Source organism: Hordeum vulgare, chromosome 2H (assembly GCF_904849725.1).
Source record: "Hordeum vulgare subsp. vulgare chromosome 2H, MorexV3_pseudomolecules_assembly, whole genome shotgun sequence".
Lineage (NCBI taxonomy): Eukaryota > Viridiplantae > Streptophyta > Magnoliopsida > Poales > Poaceae > Hordeum > Hordeum vulgare.
This window is the reverse complement of record NC_058519.1, coordinates 484,621,026-484,639,480: the sequence shown is the minus strand read 5'-3', so window position 1 is coordinate 484,639,480 and position 18,455 is coordinate 484,621,026. Positions and strand designations below refer to the sequence as shown.

At 48.4% G+C, this 18,455-nt stretch overlaps 1 protein-coding gene across 1 annotated transcript; it reads left to right on the top strand.

Moving 5' to 3' along the window:
• The first annotated feature begins 4,443 nt into the window (after positions 1 to 4,443).
• Positions 4,444 to 6,739, top strand: LOC123426776 (uncharacterized protein C57A10.07). The gene is made up of 3 exons (XM_045110660.1): positions 4,444 to 5,235; positions 5,845 to 5,969; positions 6,118 to 6,739. The coding sequence occupies exons 1-3, from the start codon at positions 4,656 to 4,658 to the stop codon at positions 6,436 to 6,438; spliced, it is 1,026 nt and encodes a 341-aa protein (XP_044966595.1). The 5' UTR covers positions 4,444 to 4,655; the 3' UTR covers positions 6,439 to 6,739.
• Positions 6,740 to 18,455: the final 11,716 nt, after the last annotated feature.

Below are 18,455 nucleotides of genomic sequence, written 5' to 3'. Positions count from 1 at the left end.
CATGTGAACTTCGGCTGTAGGCCCGCGACCCAAGTACTGGGAAGGCAACTCAGTCGGAACTGAGTCCGAGCGCTGGGACGACGGCGCAACCACAACCGACTCGAGGACCGCCACTTGAGAGGACGCGTTCTAGCGCGCCTGGGCGTGTCGCACCCAACGCTGGAGCCGCGGACGGCAAGACCGCTTGTTGCGGCGCGTGACGGGGGCGAAGATCGACACCGGTGCCGACTGCTGGAGAAGAAGGATGCCGCGGGCGCCGGCACGGAAGTGCGTAGCCCCGCGATTGGGGAGCACCTCGACGTCGGGAGGTGCATCCCGTAGCCATGCCGAATCATCGACGATGAAGGAGAGTGCGCCGAAGAGGATCTCATGACCCATGCACAAATCTCCACCAGACGACATGATGAAAAGATGTAGTCGCAAACTCGCCAGAAGTCGCTTAGACGCCTGCCCCATAGTGGGCGCCAACTGTCGTGGGTATAAGTCTGACAGTAGATGTGTAGGGTACGAAAGGATGGGCAGAGCCTTAGCTACGGCGAGGTTGTATGAGTTCAGCCCCTCTACGGTGGAGGTAAAAGCCCTACGTCTCAGTGCTCTTGGGAGCTTAATGTCGAGTGAAATATGGGGTATAGTGAAATGCTAACCCCTGCACCAGTGGGGAGGGGCGGCTTATATAGAGTACGCTGCCTTTCACAACGGTCCGGTGCACAGGGGTAGAGTAGTGGCGAATAAATGCCTACGTTACAGGTAACGTATGCCTTAAATGCTAATAATGGTGTATGAAAACGTACAACCGTTGCCCTCCAGGGAGGTTATGATATATAGAGTGGAATCCAGTCGGCAGTTTAATACGCTCCGAATGCTCATCTCCGACTGGATGATGGGGGGAATCATTACGGACTGGATGATGGGAAGTTCTTAATTCAGACGGAACTGACTAAGGGCCTTGTCCCTTAAGAAGGGTAGTCCTTGGGTAGGACCTATAGGGCAGGCCTATGACCCTACCCTGGGACTATGACCCCATCAGGGGGTGAATAGGTACAGTTCCAAATTTTAATAGTTACTTAGCAATTTTAGGCAATGGTGCGAAATATGAGAGTGAGCCTAATAATTGCAAAGACAAAGAGTAAGCTATTTAGAGTAAAGTAAGGCAACCGGTAAACTATAATCAAATGCAAGTACGTAATAAGGATTAACACAAGTAGAGAGTTAGGGTTAGGGATAACCAAAACTCCAAGAGAGACGAGGATGTATCCCGGTGTTCACTTCCTTGGAGGGAAGCTACGTCACCGTTAGAGGGGCGGATGTTACCACGAAGGCACACCAACGCCACGAAGGCTAACCCTATTCTCCCTTTGAGACAACAACACAAAGGCGTTTCTCAACCACTAGTGGAAAGCCTTGAGGTGGCTTCCAAACCCTCACAAACTTTTCGAGGGGTAATCACAAAGGTTTGATTCCTCTCCGAAGACTCCTACTGACTAGGAGTCTCCAACCTCCAAGAGTAACAAGATCACGGGGATTGCTCAAAACTTGCTCAAATCACAAATCGCTTTGGTGGAGAGGAGGAGAAGGAGACGATCTATCTTTTGATTGGAACAACACTCAAACGGGCTCACAAATGCTTTTGGGATCTAAGTTTGGGTGTAGGCAAGAGTGAGTGAGGAAGAAAGTGTTCTTGTAAGTGTTCTTGCTGTGTTGGACCCCCTCTCACAAAGTGGGAGGGGGGTATATATAGTGGGGAGACTAAAGTAACCGTTGGGGTCACTTAAGTCTGACAGTGGTCGGACGTTCGACGTTTTCCGGACGTCTGACAGGCGTCGGACGACCGAAGGAGTGTTCATATCATTTGGCCACTGTGTAGTCGAACAGGGACCGGACGTCCGAAGAGATGGTCGGATGTCCGAGAGTTCAGCTCTGTTCAAGGGCAACGGATTTCCGAAAGAGGTCAAACGTACGGCCCTCGAACGACCGGAGGAAGCCGGAAGTCCGAGGTTTTTGACTCTGGTATAGGGCTCCGGTTTTCCGAAGTGGTCGGGCGTCCGGCCCTCGGATGCCCGGAGGAAGCCGGATGTCTGAGATTTTGACTCTGGTATAAGGCTCCGGTTTTCCGAAGTGGTCGGGCGTCCGGCCCTCGGACGTCCGGAGGGAGCCGGATGTCCGAGGCTTTGGTTATGTTTTGGAATCAAACAAGAGTAAAGGAGAAATGGCATGAGCAGAGAAGTAGAGATGTAGTTTGAGCAAGTTCATCGCAAAACCCGTGATCCCCTCTTAATAGTGCGGGATCACTATACTCAAGAATAGTAAATTAAAGGATAGGCTACATCATCTTGTTTCTCAATCCCGAGCCTTCTTGACATATAAGTCCCGATCTTCTCAAGCCACCTTGGCACATAATTCCCGATCTACTAAGAGTACTTTAAAAGCCATCCTGAGATACACTCAACAAATAAGATTAGTTTCCTATGTATGTGTTGTCATTAACACCAAAACTCGATTAAGGGCATGACTGCACTTTCAGCTACAACAGTTGGGATTTGGACAGCGCTGGCGGGACCAAATTTGCATGACCATCGCTTCATCTTCCTCTAGGGTGCTGTTAAATGGGGAGCCAGGAACCCCATTCGCGCATGGAAAAGGCCTTCGCCAGGGTGACTCGTTGTCGCCTATGCTCTTCATTCTGGCCATCGATCCTCTGCAACTTATGCTCCGGGCAGCTTCCCAAGCCGGGATCCTCAAGCCCATCATGGTGCGGTTGGCCTCCTGCAGGGTTTCTCTCTATGCTGACGATGCTGGCATCTTTGCTAACCCAGTCAAAAAAGAAATCGATGCCATCATTCAGATCCTTGCCTGTTTTGGGGATGCATCGGGCCTCATCACAAATGTCAGCAAGATCGATTTGTTTCCCATTCGCTGCCAGGACATTGCTCTCCCGGCCATCCTCTCGGCCTTCTCGGCCAAGCTGGCCTCGTTCCCCGTCGATACGTGGGTATTCCACTACATGACAGGCGGCTAAGAAGGGTTGACCTCCAACCTCTTCTGGACAAGGCAATGGGCAGGTTGCCGGGCTGGAAGGGGAAGAACCTGGCACGACCGGGCAGGGCCTCCTTGCAAAGTCCGTGTTGTGCGCCATCGCAAATCATCACCTCACCACGCTCTCGCTTCCCACTTAGGCAATCTAGAAGCTCAATAAGATCACTCGTAACTTCATATGGTGTGGGAAGACTCAAAAAACGCGTCTGGCGGACACTCTCTGGTGAACTGGAAGACTGTCTGCCGGCCTAAGCCCATGGGGGGCTTGGGAATAACAGACCTCGAGAGATTTGGTCAGGCACTGCGACTTCGCTGGCCTTGGCTTATGTGGAATAATCCTGACCGCCAATGGGTGGGCTCTGCGGTGCCCTGCGATGAGACGAACATGGCACTTTTCAGGGCTTCTACCACCATCTCCTTGGGCAATGGAAGAAAATCCTTATTCTTACACGACGACTAGACAGGACGGGGCCCTCTGTCCCGGGCCTTCCCAGAGCTGTACAAAATTGCCACCAGGAAGCGGAGAAGTGTGACGAAGGAGCTCCAAGAGGAAAACTGGATCAGATCAGTGGCCCGTCTTTCATTGCCTACCCACATGCATGAGTTAATTGCCTCGCATTAGCTATCACTCAGGTTGCTTTGAACCCAGACCAGGAGGACGCCATCACTTGGCGGTGGACCCCCAATGGCATTTACTCTGCAGCTTCGGCCTACGCGGTCCAGTTCTCTGTATCCTACCCGAGGTTCTCCCAGCCAATATTTGGGAGGCACACGCGGAGCCAAAATGCAACTTCTTCGGCTGGCATGTGCTTCACAGGAAAATCCTCACGGCCGACATGCTTTTCGTTCGTGGCTGGCCGCACGACCATCGTTGTCCCCTTTGCCTTGGGGCACCGGAGACGGCCATTCATCTCTGCAAGGACTGCCCGTTTGCCGCCGCAGTTTGGTCTCACGTCTAGGTATGGACGAGAGAGGACTCTGGGGCCACGCCCACGTTGCCCCCTTCGATGGGGATTTCAGACTGGTGGGATTCGCTCACCACCAATTTGCCCAAAGACGACAGAAGAAGGCTGAGCGGCCGCTTCCTTTACACCATCTGAAACATCTGGAAGGAGCGAAACCAACGCATCTTCAGTAGAACTCGCCTCACGTACCTAGAGGTAGCAGCTATTGCCTTCCACGATATCAAGCAAAGGACTTTGGCCTTTGGCCGGGCACAGGTGGCGGTATTGGTTGATTAGTGTGAGCGTGTGGGTTTTTTAGAGGTTTTTGTACGATTTCTTTTAAAAAAACTAAAACACTCTTATACATAAGCCTTATTCTCTTTATATGAAAAGACAGTGCTAAAAAAATAAAAAATAAAATCTATCCTCCATCTCCGAAGAGGCAGCGAACTATCTGAATCATCGAATCTTCCACGGCTAGACTTTTTCCCCTACCATCCTGCACGGTACCTCCGTCTCTTTCTCCCCCGATCCCTTCTTCTCCCAAGGCAGCTCTGATGCTCTGACCCTCCCCGAGCTCCAACCCGGCCGATCCAGTGCCGCTCTAAATCCTCTCCTCCACTCCATCACCACCTAGATCCGCCCGCCCCGGGGGAGGGCGGAGTTCCGGCGAGCTCGATGAGCAGCCAGGGGTTCGGCCCCGGGAGCCCCAAGTCGTTCCGCTACCCTAGAGCCGACTACGATCTCGAGTCCGGGATCCCCCGCAAGGGCCGCAAGCCCAAGGCCTCGCATCTCGACGCCCCTGCCCCCCTCAGCTCGGCGCTGATGAAGATTCGCTTCTTCTACGAGGCGCACCCCGTCGCCGTCGCCCTCATCCTGCTGTCATTCGGGCTCAGCGTTCTTATCCTCCTGTCCGTGTACGAGACCCGGTTCAGAACGATGAGGAGCGGCGGCGATGGGGTCGGGGCGCACCCGCTTCCGGGCCTCCGCAACCTCGTCATGGTGGCCGGCCATTCGATATACACCAGCGCCAGCTGCGGGAAGATCGACCGCGAGGATTCGTGGTTCTTGGAGCCGTACCAGAAGCACCCCGGCCAGGCGTCCACCTTCTTGGCGCACATCAAGGAGGGGGTGGAGATCGCGGCGAGGGATCAGGGCGCGCTCCTCTTGTTTAGCGGTGGGGAGACGAGGAAAGATGCAGGGCCGAGGAGCGAGGCGCAGAGCTACTGGGCTATCGCAGAGTCGGAAGGCTGGTTTGGTGAGTTTCAGGTTACATGAACATTCCTTCTTTCGCGCTTTAGTAAGACTATTGTTGGCACAATGGGGTTCGGAAATGTGGTGCTGATTGGTATTTTGTGCGGTTGTTAATCATACGTATCATCATGAACTTAAAACAACAAGGCCTAGATGTACAATTACTTCTGAGTTCTGACTGCTACATACAAACTCAGTTGCTCTGATGCAAATGCAAAGAAAACACCATGCTTGATTTAGGTTCTGTATATATATGTTGATCCATGATCATGATTTAGAAATTACTAGTGTTGTGGAAGTAAATGGTTAAAATGGCTGTAGAAAACATGGTTGACAGGAAGCTGCTTCATAGTATTTTGCAGAGGACATTGGAAAATGGCTGATGAGTTCTCTAATTGTGTCGAACATATAGTTCAGCTCATAAATCCATCTCTGAAACATGGATAGTCAGAATGTAGGGTTGAAGAGCTTGATGCTTCCTGAAGTTTATCATGTTTACTTTCTCATCTGAACACAGTATTACCACCGCTGTTTATGTATCCAATTCGAGTTCGTTAGTTATTTTGGCAACCATCTGGCAAAAGTTTCTCACTGTTTGCATGTACTTGCACAGGAAATGATGATAGTGTTAGGAGCCGGGCACTCACTGAGGAGCATGCACGAGATAGTTTTGAGAATCTCCTATTTAGTGTTTGCCGTTTCAGAGAACTCACTGGAACATACCCACAGAATATAACTGTAAGTTTTCTTATCTTTTGTCAAGGCTTTCTGCTGAAACCTTATTTCACCTATTACTTGTTGGTAATGCATTTTTTCTGTACTTTCAATTAATTCTTCAATGTCTGATAGTTTGTTAATTTGCGACTCTGAACATTTTGTTGCTTAGGTTGTAAGCTATGATTTTAAGGAGGAAAGGTTTGCGCAGCTGCACAGATCTGCTCTCGGGTTCCCAGAAGAAAGGTTCTTCTTCTCAGGTACCCCAGCTACAGCTACAGCAAAGGAGGCAGCTCTGAAAGGTGAAGCCTCTGTCAGGTCTCAGTTCCAAGAAGATCCATATGGATGTGTTGGTTCTCTTCGTGTAAAGAGGCTCAAGAGAGACCCGTTTCACCGTACCATTCCTTACCCCAATGGCTGCCCTGAATTGAAGGGTCTATTCTCCTATTGTGGCATGGTGCCATACTCTGGGAACCTTCCTTGGACTCAGTAGCGGAGAAGGGCATGATGTTTGGATCAAACTTTTGCTCTCACTGTAAAATCCCAGCATTTTTGTTTCGCCCCTGTTTTCAAGCTGACAGAATAGATATGCCCATTCCTGTCCTCTATGCGAGGGAGAAGAGAAGATCTATGCTACACTAGTTAGATTGTTTTCGTCACGAAGGCATGCCACATGCTCCATATATACAGATTTTTTTTCTCACTTCTCCCTGGTCTCCACTGTAAACTGTGAATTTGTTAGTACATGTGCTCTGTAAACTAGCAATGGAAGCAAGTGAACTTTTAATTTTTAATTGCAGCTTGAACTGCACAAGTAAAAACTGGAAACCCTCTGAACATGTATCCATGTGCTATCCTGGTATTCTTCCATTGTGGAAAAAAACAGAGGTTGTTTTCGTTTTTGAGACAGGAGCTTTGGGAATATGTTAATGGTCTATATGTGCTAGCCACTTTGCCATTTTACTTGCTCTTTGCTAGTTAATGGTCTATCTGTGTCCATGATTGTGTACTAACTACTTGTACTATGATCATGTTTCAGACATTGATGAAAGGTTCTTTTGTGTGGATTATAATTCAAGATTAGTTCACAACAAAATCAAATACTCGCGTTTTGAAATACACTACCTTGTAGACATGGACACTTTTTAAGGCACAACTTTGAATGTTTATTTAGTATGTAAAAATGTTAGTATTCTTTTTATGAGATATTTTTCATGAAAAGGGGTTTTACATTACTTTTATCTGAGCAATCTTACTAATGTTAGTTCATGGTCCATTGCAAATTTGAGCCATTGACCATGCATTTTTAAAGTAATTGATGATATATTTCTTTTTTATTTATAAACCATGTCAAAATTATTTCATGGATCATGGCAACATTTAGTAATTCATCATGCCAAGTTCAGTTTCTTAATTCCTCTTTTATAACATGTGAAAATTTACTTTAAAAAAAGAAAAAGTAGTTGAAATATATCATGGTAACTTTAATGTAATCATGATGACAATTTATGTGAAATAGACATGACAATTTAACCAAAAAATTAATCGAAACATATCGATATGAAATCTAGTTTTGAAGATCTCGTGACGACGGATTTAATGATGAAAATGGTTTTTCAATCGGATTTTTTATTTAAGAAATAAAACATTTAAAAACTGAAAAGACAAAAGATTTATATAGACATCATCAATCTCGTCATTTGTGCATGCATGCGATGACATGGTCCAATCTGTGATCATGGGCGTGTGATCGGGTATTGCTCCCACCACACATGTGATGGTTATCGGCGTCCTTCGTATTTAGAGATTGTCCTTGATTAGATAGAAATTGTTTCCATGTTATCTCTAGGAGACGTCTTGTCCTCCAAATTTTGTATTCAATATATACACGGCCTCGAGACTCAATAACATATCCAACGCATTATGCTAAGGAAAACGCTTATATCCGGCACACGAGCTGAAACTTTGGCCGTTTGCACGCAGAGCGTATGATGCAACGTGATCAAACGTTTTCCCGTCCCCCGTTTCCTCCCAAGTCACACGCGCTACCACCTATTGTTGGGTAACGTAGCATAAATTCAAAATTTTCCTACGCATATTCAGATCTTCCTATGAAGAGACCAGCAACGAGAGAGGGGTAAGAGCATCTTCATACCTTTGAAGATCGCTAAGCAGAAGCGTTGCTAGAACGCGGTTGATGGAGTCGTACTCGCAGCGATTCTGATCTAGTGCCGAACAACGGCACCTCCGCGTTCAACACACGTGCAGCCCGGTGACGTCTCCCGCGCCTTGATCCGGCAAGGAGGAGGGAGAGGTTGGGGAAGAACTCCAGCAACACGACGGCGTTGTGTCGATGGAGAGACGAGGTCTCCCGGCAGGGCTTCGCCAAGCACCGGCGGAGAGGAGGAGGAAGAAGAGCAGGGCTGCGCCGAGAGAGAGGGCAAAGTGTGTTCTCCAATGGCCAAAACCCCTCTATATTTATAGGAGGAGGGGGAGGGGGTGCGCCACCCCTAGGGTTCCCCCCCTAGGTGGTGCGGCAGCCACCAGATGGGAGGGGGGCGGCGGCCAGGGAAGGGAAAGGGGGGGCGCACCCTAGGTGGGCCTTGGGCCTCAACTGCGCCTAGGGTTTCCCCCTTCCCCCTTTCTCTGGTGCGCATGGGCTGGGTGGGGGGCGCACCAGCCCACCTAGGGGCTGGTTCCCTTCCCCACTTAGCCGATCTAGCCTCCCGGGGTCGTTGCCCCCCTTCGGTGGTCCCCCGGGGCCACCTTCGGTGGTCTCGGTGGTCCCGGTACATTACCGGTGACGCCCGAAAACACTTCCAGTGTCCAAAACCATCCGTCCTATATATCAATCTTTACCTCCGGACCATTTCGGAGCTCCTCGTGACGTCCGGGATCTAATCCGGGACTCCGAACAACTTTCGGTAACCTCGTATAACAATTCCCTATAACCCTAGCGTCATCGAACCTTAAGTGTGTAGACCCTACGGGTTCGGGAGACAGGCAAACATGACCGAGACACCTCTCTGGCCAATAACCATCAGCGGGGTCTGGATACCCATGGTGGCTCCCACTTGCTCCACGATGATCTCATCGGATGAACCACGATGTCAAGGATTCAATCAATCCCGTATACGATTCCCTTTGTCTGTCGGTATAGAACTTGCCCGAGATTCGATCGTCGGTATACCTATACCTTGTTCAATCTCGTTACCGGTAAGTCTCTTTACTCGTTCCGTAGCACATCATCGTGTGACTAACTCCTTAGTCACATTGAGCTCATGATGATGTTCTACCGAGTGGGCCCAGAGATACCTCTCCGTCACACGGAGTGACAAATCCCGATCTCGATTCGTACCAACCCAACAGATACTTTCGAAGGTACCCGTAGTGCACCTTTATAGTCACCCAGTTACGTTGTGACGTTTGATACACCCAAAGCACTCCTACGGCATCTGGGAGTTGCACAATCTCACGGTCGAAGGAAAAGATACTTGACATTAGAAAAGCATTAGCATACGAACAATACGATCTAGTGCTAGGCTTAGGATTGGGTCTTGTCCATCACATCATTCTCCCACTGATGTGATCCCGTTATCAATGACATCTAATGCCCATGATCAGGAAACCATGATCATCTATTGACTAACGAGCTAGCCAACTAGAGGCTTCCTAGGGACACATTGTGATCTATTTATTCACACATGTATTACTGTTTCCTGTTAATACAATTATAGCATGAACAATAGACGATTATCATGAACGAGGAAATATGATAATAACCATTTTATTATTGCCTCTAGGGCATATTTCCAACAGTCTCCCACTTGCACTAGAGTCAATAATCTAGTTACATTGTGATGTATCGAACACCCATAGCATTATGGTGTTGATCATGTTTTGCTCGTGGAAGAGGTTTAGTCAACGGGTCTGCAATATTCAGATCCGTGTGTACTTTACAAATATCTATCACTCCACTCTGGACATGGTCCTGGATGGAGTTGTAGCGGCGCTTGATGTGCTTCGTCTTTCAGTGAAACCTGGGCTCCTTGGCTATGGCAATGGCTCCAGTGTTATCACAGAAGAGTGTCATGGGACCCGACGCGCTTGGAACCACTCCAAGGTCAGTGATGAGCTCCTTCATCCAAATTCCTTCATGAGCCGCTTCTGAAGCAGCTATGTACTCCGCTTCACATGTAGATGCTGCCACGACTTCTTGCTTGCTGTTGCACCAGCTCACTGCCCCACCATTCAACACATATACGTATCCGGTCTGTGACTTAGAGTCATCCGGATCTATGTCGAAGCTAGCGTCGACGTAACCCTTTACGACGAGCTCTTCGTCACCTCCATAAACGAGAAATATTTCCTTAGTCCTTTTCAGGTACTTAAGGATATTCTTGACCGCTGTCGAGTGTTCCGTACCGGGATTACTTTGGTACCTCCCTACCAAACTTATGGCAAGGTTTATATCAGGTCTGGTACACAACATGGCATACATTAGAGAGCCCACGGCTGAAGCGTAGGGGACATAACTCATCTTCTCTCTATCTACTGCCGTGGTCGGCGACTGAGTCTTACTCAATCTCATACCTTGCAAAACTGGCAATGACCCTTTCTTTGAGTTTTCCATATTGAACTTCTTCAATATCTTGTCAAGGTATGTACTTTACGAAAGACCTATGAGGCGTCTCGATCTATCTCTATAGATCTTGATGCCTAATATGTATGCAGCTTCTCCAAGGTCCTTCATTGAAAAACTCTTGTTCAAATAGGCCTTTATGCTCTCCAACATCTCTATATTATTCCCCATCAATAATATGTCATCCACATATAGTATGAGGAAAGCTACAGAGCTCCCACTCACTTTCTTGTACAGACAGGTTTCTCCGTAAACCTGTATGAACCCAAACGCTTTAATTACCTCATTAAAGCGAATGTTCCAACTCCGAGATGCTTGCACCAGCCCATAGATGGAGCGCTGGAGCTTGCACACTTTGTTAGCACCCTTAGGGTCGACAAAACCTTCTGGTTGCATCATATACAACTCTTCCTTAAGGTTCCCGTTAAGGAACGCTGTTTTGACGTCCATTTCCCAAATTTCATAATCATAAAAGGCGGCAATTGCTAACATGATTCGAACTGATTTCAGCTTCGCTACGGGAGAGAAAGCCTCTTCGTAGTCAACTCCTTGAATTTGTCGAAAACCCTTTGCGACAAGTCGAGCTTTGTAAACGGTTACATTACCGTTTGCATCAGTCTTCTTCTTGAAGATCCATTTATTTTCTATGGCTCGCCGGTCATCGGGCAAGTCCACCAAAGTCCATACTTTGTTCTCATACATGGATCCTATCTCGGATTTCATAGCCTCAAGCCATTTGTTGGAATCCGGGCCCGCCATTGCTTCTTCATAGTTCGAAGGCTCACCATTGTCTAACAACATGATTTCCATCACAGGGTTGCCGTACCACTCTGGTGCGGAGCGTGCCCTTGTGGACCTTCGCGGTTCAGTAGTAACTTGATCCGAAGCTTCATGATCATCATCATTAACTTCCTCTTCATTCGGTATAGGCGCCACAGGAACAACTTCCCGCGCTGCGCTACTTTCCTGTTCGAGAGGGGGTGCAATTACCTCATCAAGTTTTACCTTCCTCCCACTTACTTCTTTCGAGAGAAACTCTTTCTCTAGAAAGGATCCGTTCTTGGCAACAAAGGTTTTACCTTCGGATCTAAGATAGAAGGTATACCCAATAGTTTCCTTAGGGTATCCTATGAATACGCATTTCTCCGCTTTGGGTTTGAGCTTTTCTTGTTGAAGTTTCTTCACATAAGCATCGCAGCCCCAAACTTTAAGAAACGACAACTTAGGTTTCTTGCCAAACCATAGTTCATACGGTGTCGTCTCAACGGATTTAGACGGTGCCCTATTTAAAGTGAATGCTGCAGTTTCTAATGCGTATCCCCAAAATGATAGCGGTAAGTCGGTGAGAGACATCATAGATCGTACCATATCTAATAAAGTGCGATTACGACGTTCAGACACTCCGTTGCGCTGCGGTGTGCCAGGCGGCGTCAGTTGTGAAACGATTCCACACTTCCTTAGGTGTGTGCCAAACTCGTGACTCAAATATTCTCCTCCACGATCAGATCGTAGACATTTAATTTTTCTGTCACGTTGATTCTCAACCTCACTCTGAAATTCCTTGAACTTTTCAAACGTCTCAGATTTGTGCTTCATCAAGTAGATATACCCATACCTACTCAAATCATCGGTGAGAGTGAGAACATAACGATAACCACCGCGAGCTTCAACGTTCATTGGACCACACACATCATTATGTATTATTTCCAATAAGTCGGTTGCTCTCTCCATTATTCCTGAGAATGGAGTCTTAGTCATCTTGCCCATGAGGCACGGTTCGCATGTGTCAAATGATTCAAAGTCAAGAGACTCTAATAGTCCATCAGTATGGAGCTTCTTCATGCGCTTAACGCCGATATGACCAAGGCGGCAGTGCCACAAGTATGTGGGAGTATCATTATCAACTTTGCATCTTTTGGTACTCACACTATGAATATGTGTAACATCACGATCGAGATTCATCAAGAATAAACCATTCACCAGCGGAGCATGACCATAAAACATATCACTCATATAAATAGAACAACCATTATTCTCTGACTTAAATGAGTAGCCGTCTCGCATTAAGCAAGACCCTGATACAATGTTCATGCTTAAAGCTGGTACTAAATAACAATTATTAAGGTTTAAAACTAATCCCGACGGTAGATGTAGAGGCAGCGTGCTGACGGCGATCACATCGACCTTTGAACCATTCCCGACGCGCATCGTCACCTCGTCCTTGGCCAGTCTCCGCTTATTCCGCAGTTCCTGCTTTGAGTTGCAAATGTGAGCAACAACACCGGTATCAAATACCCAGGAGCTACTACGAGCGCTGGTAAGGTACACATCAATAACATGTATATCACATATACCTTTAATGTTGCCGGCCTTCTTGTCCGCTAATTATTTGGGGCAGTTCCGCTTCTAGTGACCCTTTCCCTTGCAATAGAAGCACTCAGTCTCAGGCTTGGGTCCGTTCTTTTTCTTCTTCCCGGCATCTGGCTTACCGGGCGCGGCAACAGCTTGGCCGTCTTTCTTGAAGTTCTTCTTACCCTTGCCTTTCTTGAAACTAGTGGTCTTGTTGACCATCAACACTTGATGCTCTTTCTTGATTTCTACTTCTGCAGACTTGAGCATCGAGTACAACTCGGGAATGGTCTTCTCCATCCCTTGCATTTTGTAGTTAAGCACAAAGCCTTTGTAGCTTGGTGGGAGAGACTGGAGGATTCTGTCAATGATAGCATCATCCGGAAGTTCGACTCCAAGTGAAGTCAGACGACCGTGTAACCCAGACATTTTGAGTATGTGCTCACTGACAGAACTGTTCTCCTCCATCTTACAGCTGAAGAACTTGTCGGAGACTTCATATCTCTCGACACGGGCATGAGCTTGAAAAACTAGCTGTAGCTCCTGGAACATCTCATATGCCCCATGTTGCTCAAAACGCCTTTGGAGCCCCGTTTCTAAACTGTATAACATGCCACACCTGACCAGAGAGTAGTCATCACTCCGCGTTTGCCAGACGTTCAGAATGTCCTGGGCTGCTGCGGGAGCGGGAGGGTCACCTAGCGGCGCATTAAGGACATAAGCCTTTTTAGCTGCTTCGAGGATGAGCTTCAAGTTGCAAACCCAGTCCGCATAGTTGCTACCATCATCTTTCAGCTTGTTTTTCTCTAGGAATGCGTTGAAATTGAGGTTGACGTTGGACATCTACAATATTTATAAAGACAACTTTTAGACTAAGTTCATGACAATTAATTTCATTTAATCAAATTAAGTATGAACTCCCACTTAAATCGACATCCCTCTAGTCATCTAAGTGATACATGATCCATGTTGACTAACCCGTGTCCGATCATCACGTGAGACGGACTAGTCACCATGGTGAGCAACTTCATGCTGATCGTATTCAACCATACGACTCATGTTCGACCTTTCGGTCTCTTGTATTCGAGGTCATGTCTGTACATGCTAAGCTCGTCGAGTCAACCTAGGTGTTTCGCGTGTGTAAATCTGGCTTACACCGGTTGTATGCGAATGTTAGAATCTATCACACCCGATCATCACGTGGTGCTTCGAGACAATGAACCTTCGCAACGGTGCACACTTAGGGGAATACGTTCTTGAAATTTTAAGAGGGATCATCTTATTATGCTACCGTCGTTTTAAGCAATAAGATGTAAAACATGATAAACATCACAATGCAATCATATAGTGACATGATATGGCCATTATCATCTTTGCTCTTTCGATCTCCATCTTCAGGCATCGCATGATCATCATCGTCACCAGCGTGACACCATGATCTCCATCATCATGATCTCCATCATCGTGTCTCTGTGATGTCGTCACGCCAACTACTACTATCACTACTACTATAGCTAACTGTTAGCAATGAAGTAAAAGTAGTAAGCACATGGCGTTGCATCTCATACAATAAATTAAGACAACTCCTATGGCTCCTGCCGGTTGTCATACTCATCGACATGCAAGTCGTGAAACCTATTACAATAACATGATCATCTCATACATTATACATGCAACATCACAACTTTGGCCATATCACATCACATGTCAAACCCTGCAAAAACAAGTTAGACGTCCTCTAATTGTTGTTGCAAGTTTTACGTGGCTGATTTGGGTTTCTAGCAAGAACGCCTTCTTACCTACGTGACAGCCACAACGATTATATGCCAAAGCTATTTACCCTTCATAAGGACCCTTTTCATCAAATCCAATCCGACTAGAGTAGGAGAGAGAGACACCCGCTAGCCACCTTTATGCACGATGTGCATGTCTGTCGGTGGAACCAGTCTCACGTAAGTGTACGTGTAAAGTCGGTCCGGGCCGCTTCATACCACAATACCGCCGGAAAAGAATAAGACTAGTAGCGGCAAGCAAATTGACAAATCATCGCCCACAACTTTTGTGTTCTACTCGTGCATAGAATCTACGCATAGAAAACCTGGTTGGATGCCACTGTTGGGTAACGTAGCATAAATTCAAAATTTTCCTACGCATATTCAGATCTTCCTATGGAGAGACCAGCAACGAAAGAGGGGTAAGAGCATCTTCATACCTTTGAAGATCGCTAAGCGGAAGCGTTGCTAGAACACGGTTGATGGAGTCGTACTCGCAGCGATTCCGATCTAGTGCCGAACAACGGCACCTCCGCGTTCAACACACGTGCAGCCCGGTGACGTCTCCCGCGCCTTGATCCAGTAAGGAGGAGGGAGAGGTTGGGGAAGAACTCCAGCAACACAACAGTGTGGTGTCGATGGAGAGACGAGGTCTCCCGGCAGGGCTTCGCCAAGCACCGGCGGAGAGGAGGAGGAAGAAGAGCAGGGCTGCGCCGAGAGAGAGGGCAAAGTGTGTTCTCCAATGGACAAAACCCCTCTATATTTATAGGAGGAGGGGGAGGGGGTGCGCCACCCCTAGGGTTCCCCACCTAGGTGGTGCGGCAGCCACCAGATGGGAGGGGGGCGGCGGCCAGGGCAGGGAAAGGGGGGGCGCACCCTAGGTGGGCCTTGGGCCTCAACTGCGCCTAGGGTTTCCCCCTTCCCCCTTTCTCTGATGCGCATGGGCTGGGTGGGGGGCGCACCAGCCCACCTAGGGGCTGGTTCCCTTCCCCACTTAGGCCATCTAGCCTCCCGGGGTCGTTGCCCCCCTTCGGTGGTCCCCGGGGCCACCTCCGGTGGTCCCGGTACATTACCGGTGACGCCCGAAACACTTCCGGTGTCCAAAACCATCCGTCCTATATATCAATCTTTACCTCCGGATCATTACGGAGCTCCCCGTGACGTCCGGGATCTCATCCGGGACTCCGAACAACTTTCAGTAACCTCGTATAACAATTCCCTATAACCCTAGCGTCATCGAACCTTAAGTGTGTAGACCCTACGGGTTCGGGAGACAGGCAGACATGATCGAGACACCTCTCTGGCCAATAACCATCAGCGGGGTCTGGATACCCATGGTGGCTCCCACTTGCTCCACGATGATCTCATCGGATGAACCACGATGTCAAGGATTCAATCAATCCCGTATACGATTCCCTTTGTCTGTCGGTATAGAACTTGCCCGAGATTCGATCGTCGGTATACCTATACCTTGTTCAATCTCGTTACCAGTAAGTCTCTTTACTCGTTCCGTAGCACGTCATCGTGTGACTAACTCCTTAGTCACATTGAGCTCATGATGATGTTCTACCGAGTGGGCCCAGAGATACCTCTCCGTCACACGGAGTGACAAATCCCGATCTCGATTCGTACCAACCCAATAGATACTTTCGGAGGTACCCGTAGTGCACCTTTATAGTCACCCAGTTACGTTGTGACGTTTGATACACTTAAAGCACTCCTACGGTATCCGAGAGTTGCACAATCTCATGGTCGAAGGAAAAGATACTTGACATTAGAAAATCATTAGCATACGAACAATACGATCTAGTGCTAGGCTTAGGATTGGGTCTTGTCCATCACATCATTCTCCCAATGATGTGATCCCATTATCAATGACATCTAATGCCCATGATCAGGAAACCATGATCATCTATTGAATAACGAGCTAGCCAACTAGAGGCTTGCTAGGGACACATTGTGATCTATTTATTCACACATGTATTACTGTTTCCTGTTAATACAATTATAGCATGAACAATAGACGATTATCATGAACGAGGAAATATGATAATAACCATTTTATTATTGCCTCTAGGGCATATTTCCAACACCTATTGCATATGGTGGGTGGGTCTATGCAGTCTCTTCGTCAGTTGTCCCCTCCACCACTCCTTTCTTCTTCCTCATCTCTCCGCCGCCATAACTCATTTTCTTCTCCATCATCTCCGACGTTCCCTCTCTTTCCTGCTGCAGCACCTTTGGCATACGCACTTGGCAAGTGTGCCGCGACGAGACCCCTCTCCAGCAGACGCCCAGCTCTAGGAACTCGAACTGCGTGTTGTAGGTGCTGCAAGCATAGGTTGCCGAGTTGGAACGCTAGCCACCCCGTGTCGCGAACTGGTTACACCGGTGAGCTGAAAATGGCGCACGCGACCTGCCGTGCTACAACCATTGATACAATATGTTGGAACCCGCCGACAGAGGAGCTGCAACCGGCCAAGCCAAGAGCTGGAACCGACGCATGTTGTGCTGGGCATCGCCACACGTGCCATGTTAGAACCATGTTCTGGCGATGCTAGAACCGTGTTCCAGAGATGTTGGAACCATGTTCTAGCAATGTTGGAACCGTGTTTTAGCAATGCTGGAATGGGGGTCGGTGATGCTTAAAAGCTTTAGGACAGCGGGCAAAATGCTGGAACCATTACCGACAAAAGTTGCAATAGTCGTCAGATTTTGCTACCACCGGCAAAGGATTCTGCTACATGCTTCATGGCAGAGCTGCAACCCTGCGACGGCGATGACTTTTTTTCCACAGTCGTAGTTATTTTTCGCTACCACTGGTGATGTATTTTGCCACATCCATTAAATGTCGTTTAGTATTGGCCGTCCATAATCCCGTGCAACTAGTGCCGACGCCGAGTGCGACCGCGGTTGTGCATCGTGGTGTTGCATAATGATGCATCAACGGCTGGAGTTGCAGCCAGTTAGGGCGGAGTTGCAAGCGAAATTGATGAGCGGGGAAGTTCTTCGACAAGCAGCGGAGGGCTGCGAGTCGTCGGAGTGTGAGCGCCGACGACCGACGTCTGTTTGCCCTCGCGGAGCTGCACACGGAGGCGTAGGAGCGTGGGGTAGGGTGTGGGGATTTTTTTCTTTGATATGCGATGGGAGATAGAGGACGAGTCAAGGATGAAGGAGAGAGCTAGATCGGATGACTGATCTATGCCAGATCGAACGGTTGGGGTTCGAGTGGCCGAAACTTTCAGCTAGTACTGCCCTTTCTCTATCTATTCTAACACACCATGAAGCTTGGTGGAGAGTTCATCCACTACCTCTATAAAAGCACGAAGAGGCAGATCCAACTCACCATCTCACCTGCCTGATTACGTCATCAATCGTCAAGAATTATCATTAAAAAATTCATCCCAGCTAACGAAACCAATTGAAGCCAATCCCATCGGCGAGGAAACCCACCCACACTTCCACGCCCGGGAACCGCTCACAAAATCACCTCGCTTGAGAACTCATCCAGGCCTAGCTCGCCTCGCCCCTCCTCGCCACTCGCCTCGTGCAGCCGACGCTCCCGCTCGGCCCGCTCGCCCCCGCTCGCCCCCGCTCGCCGCTCGCCTCGCATTGCCGCTACGCAGTAGCCGCACCCTCCGCCCTCGCCTCACGCAGCCTCGCACAGTCACCACCCCCGCCTTGCATAGCCGCCGTCGCTGCCTCGCGCAACAACCACAACCATTGCCCTCGCCTCACATAGCGACG

Coding starts and splice junctions, on each gene's coding strand:
- LOC123426776 (XM_045110660.1), top strand. CDS start 4,656: ATGAGCAGCCAGGGGTTCGGCCCCGGGAGCCCCAAGTCGTTCCGCTAC. Junction 5,236..5,844: donor AGAGTCGGAAGGCTGGTTTG/GTGAGTTTCAGG, acceptor GTACTTGCACAG/GAAATGATGATAGTGTTAGG. Junction 5,970..6,117: donor CATACCCACAGAATATAACT/GTAAGTTTTCTT, acceptor TTTGTTGCTTAG/GTTGTAAGCTATGATTTTAA.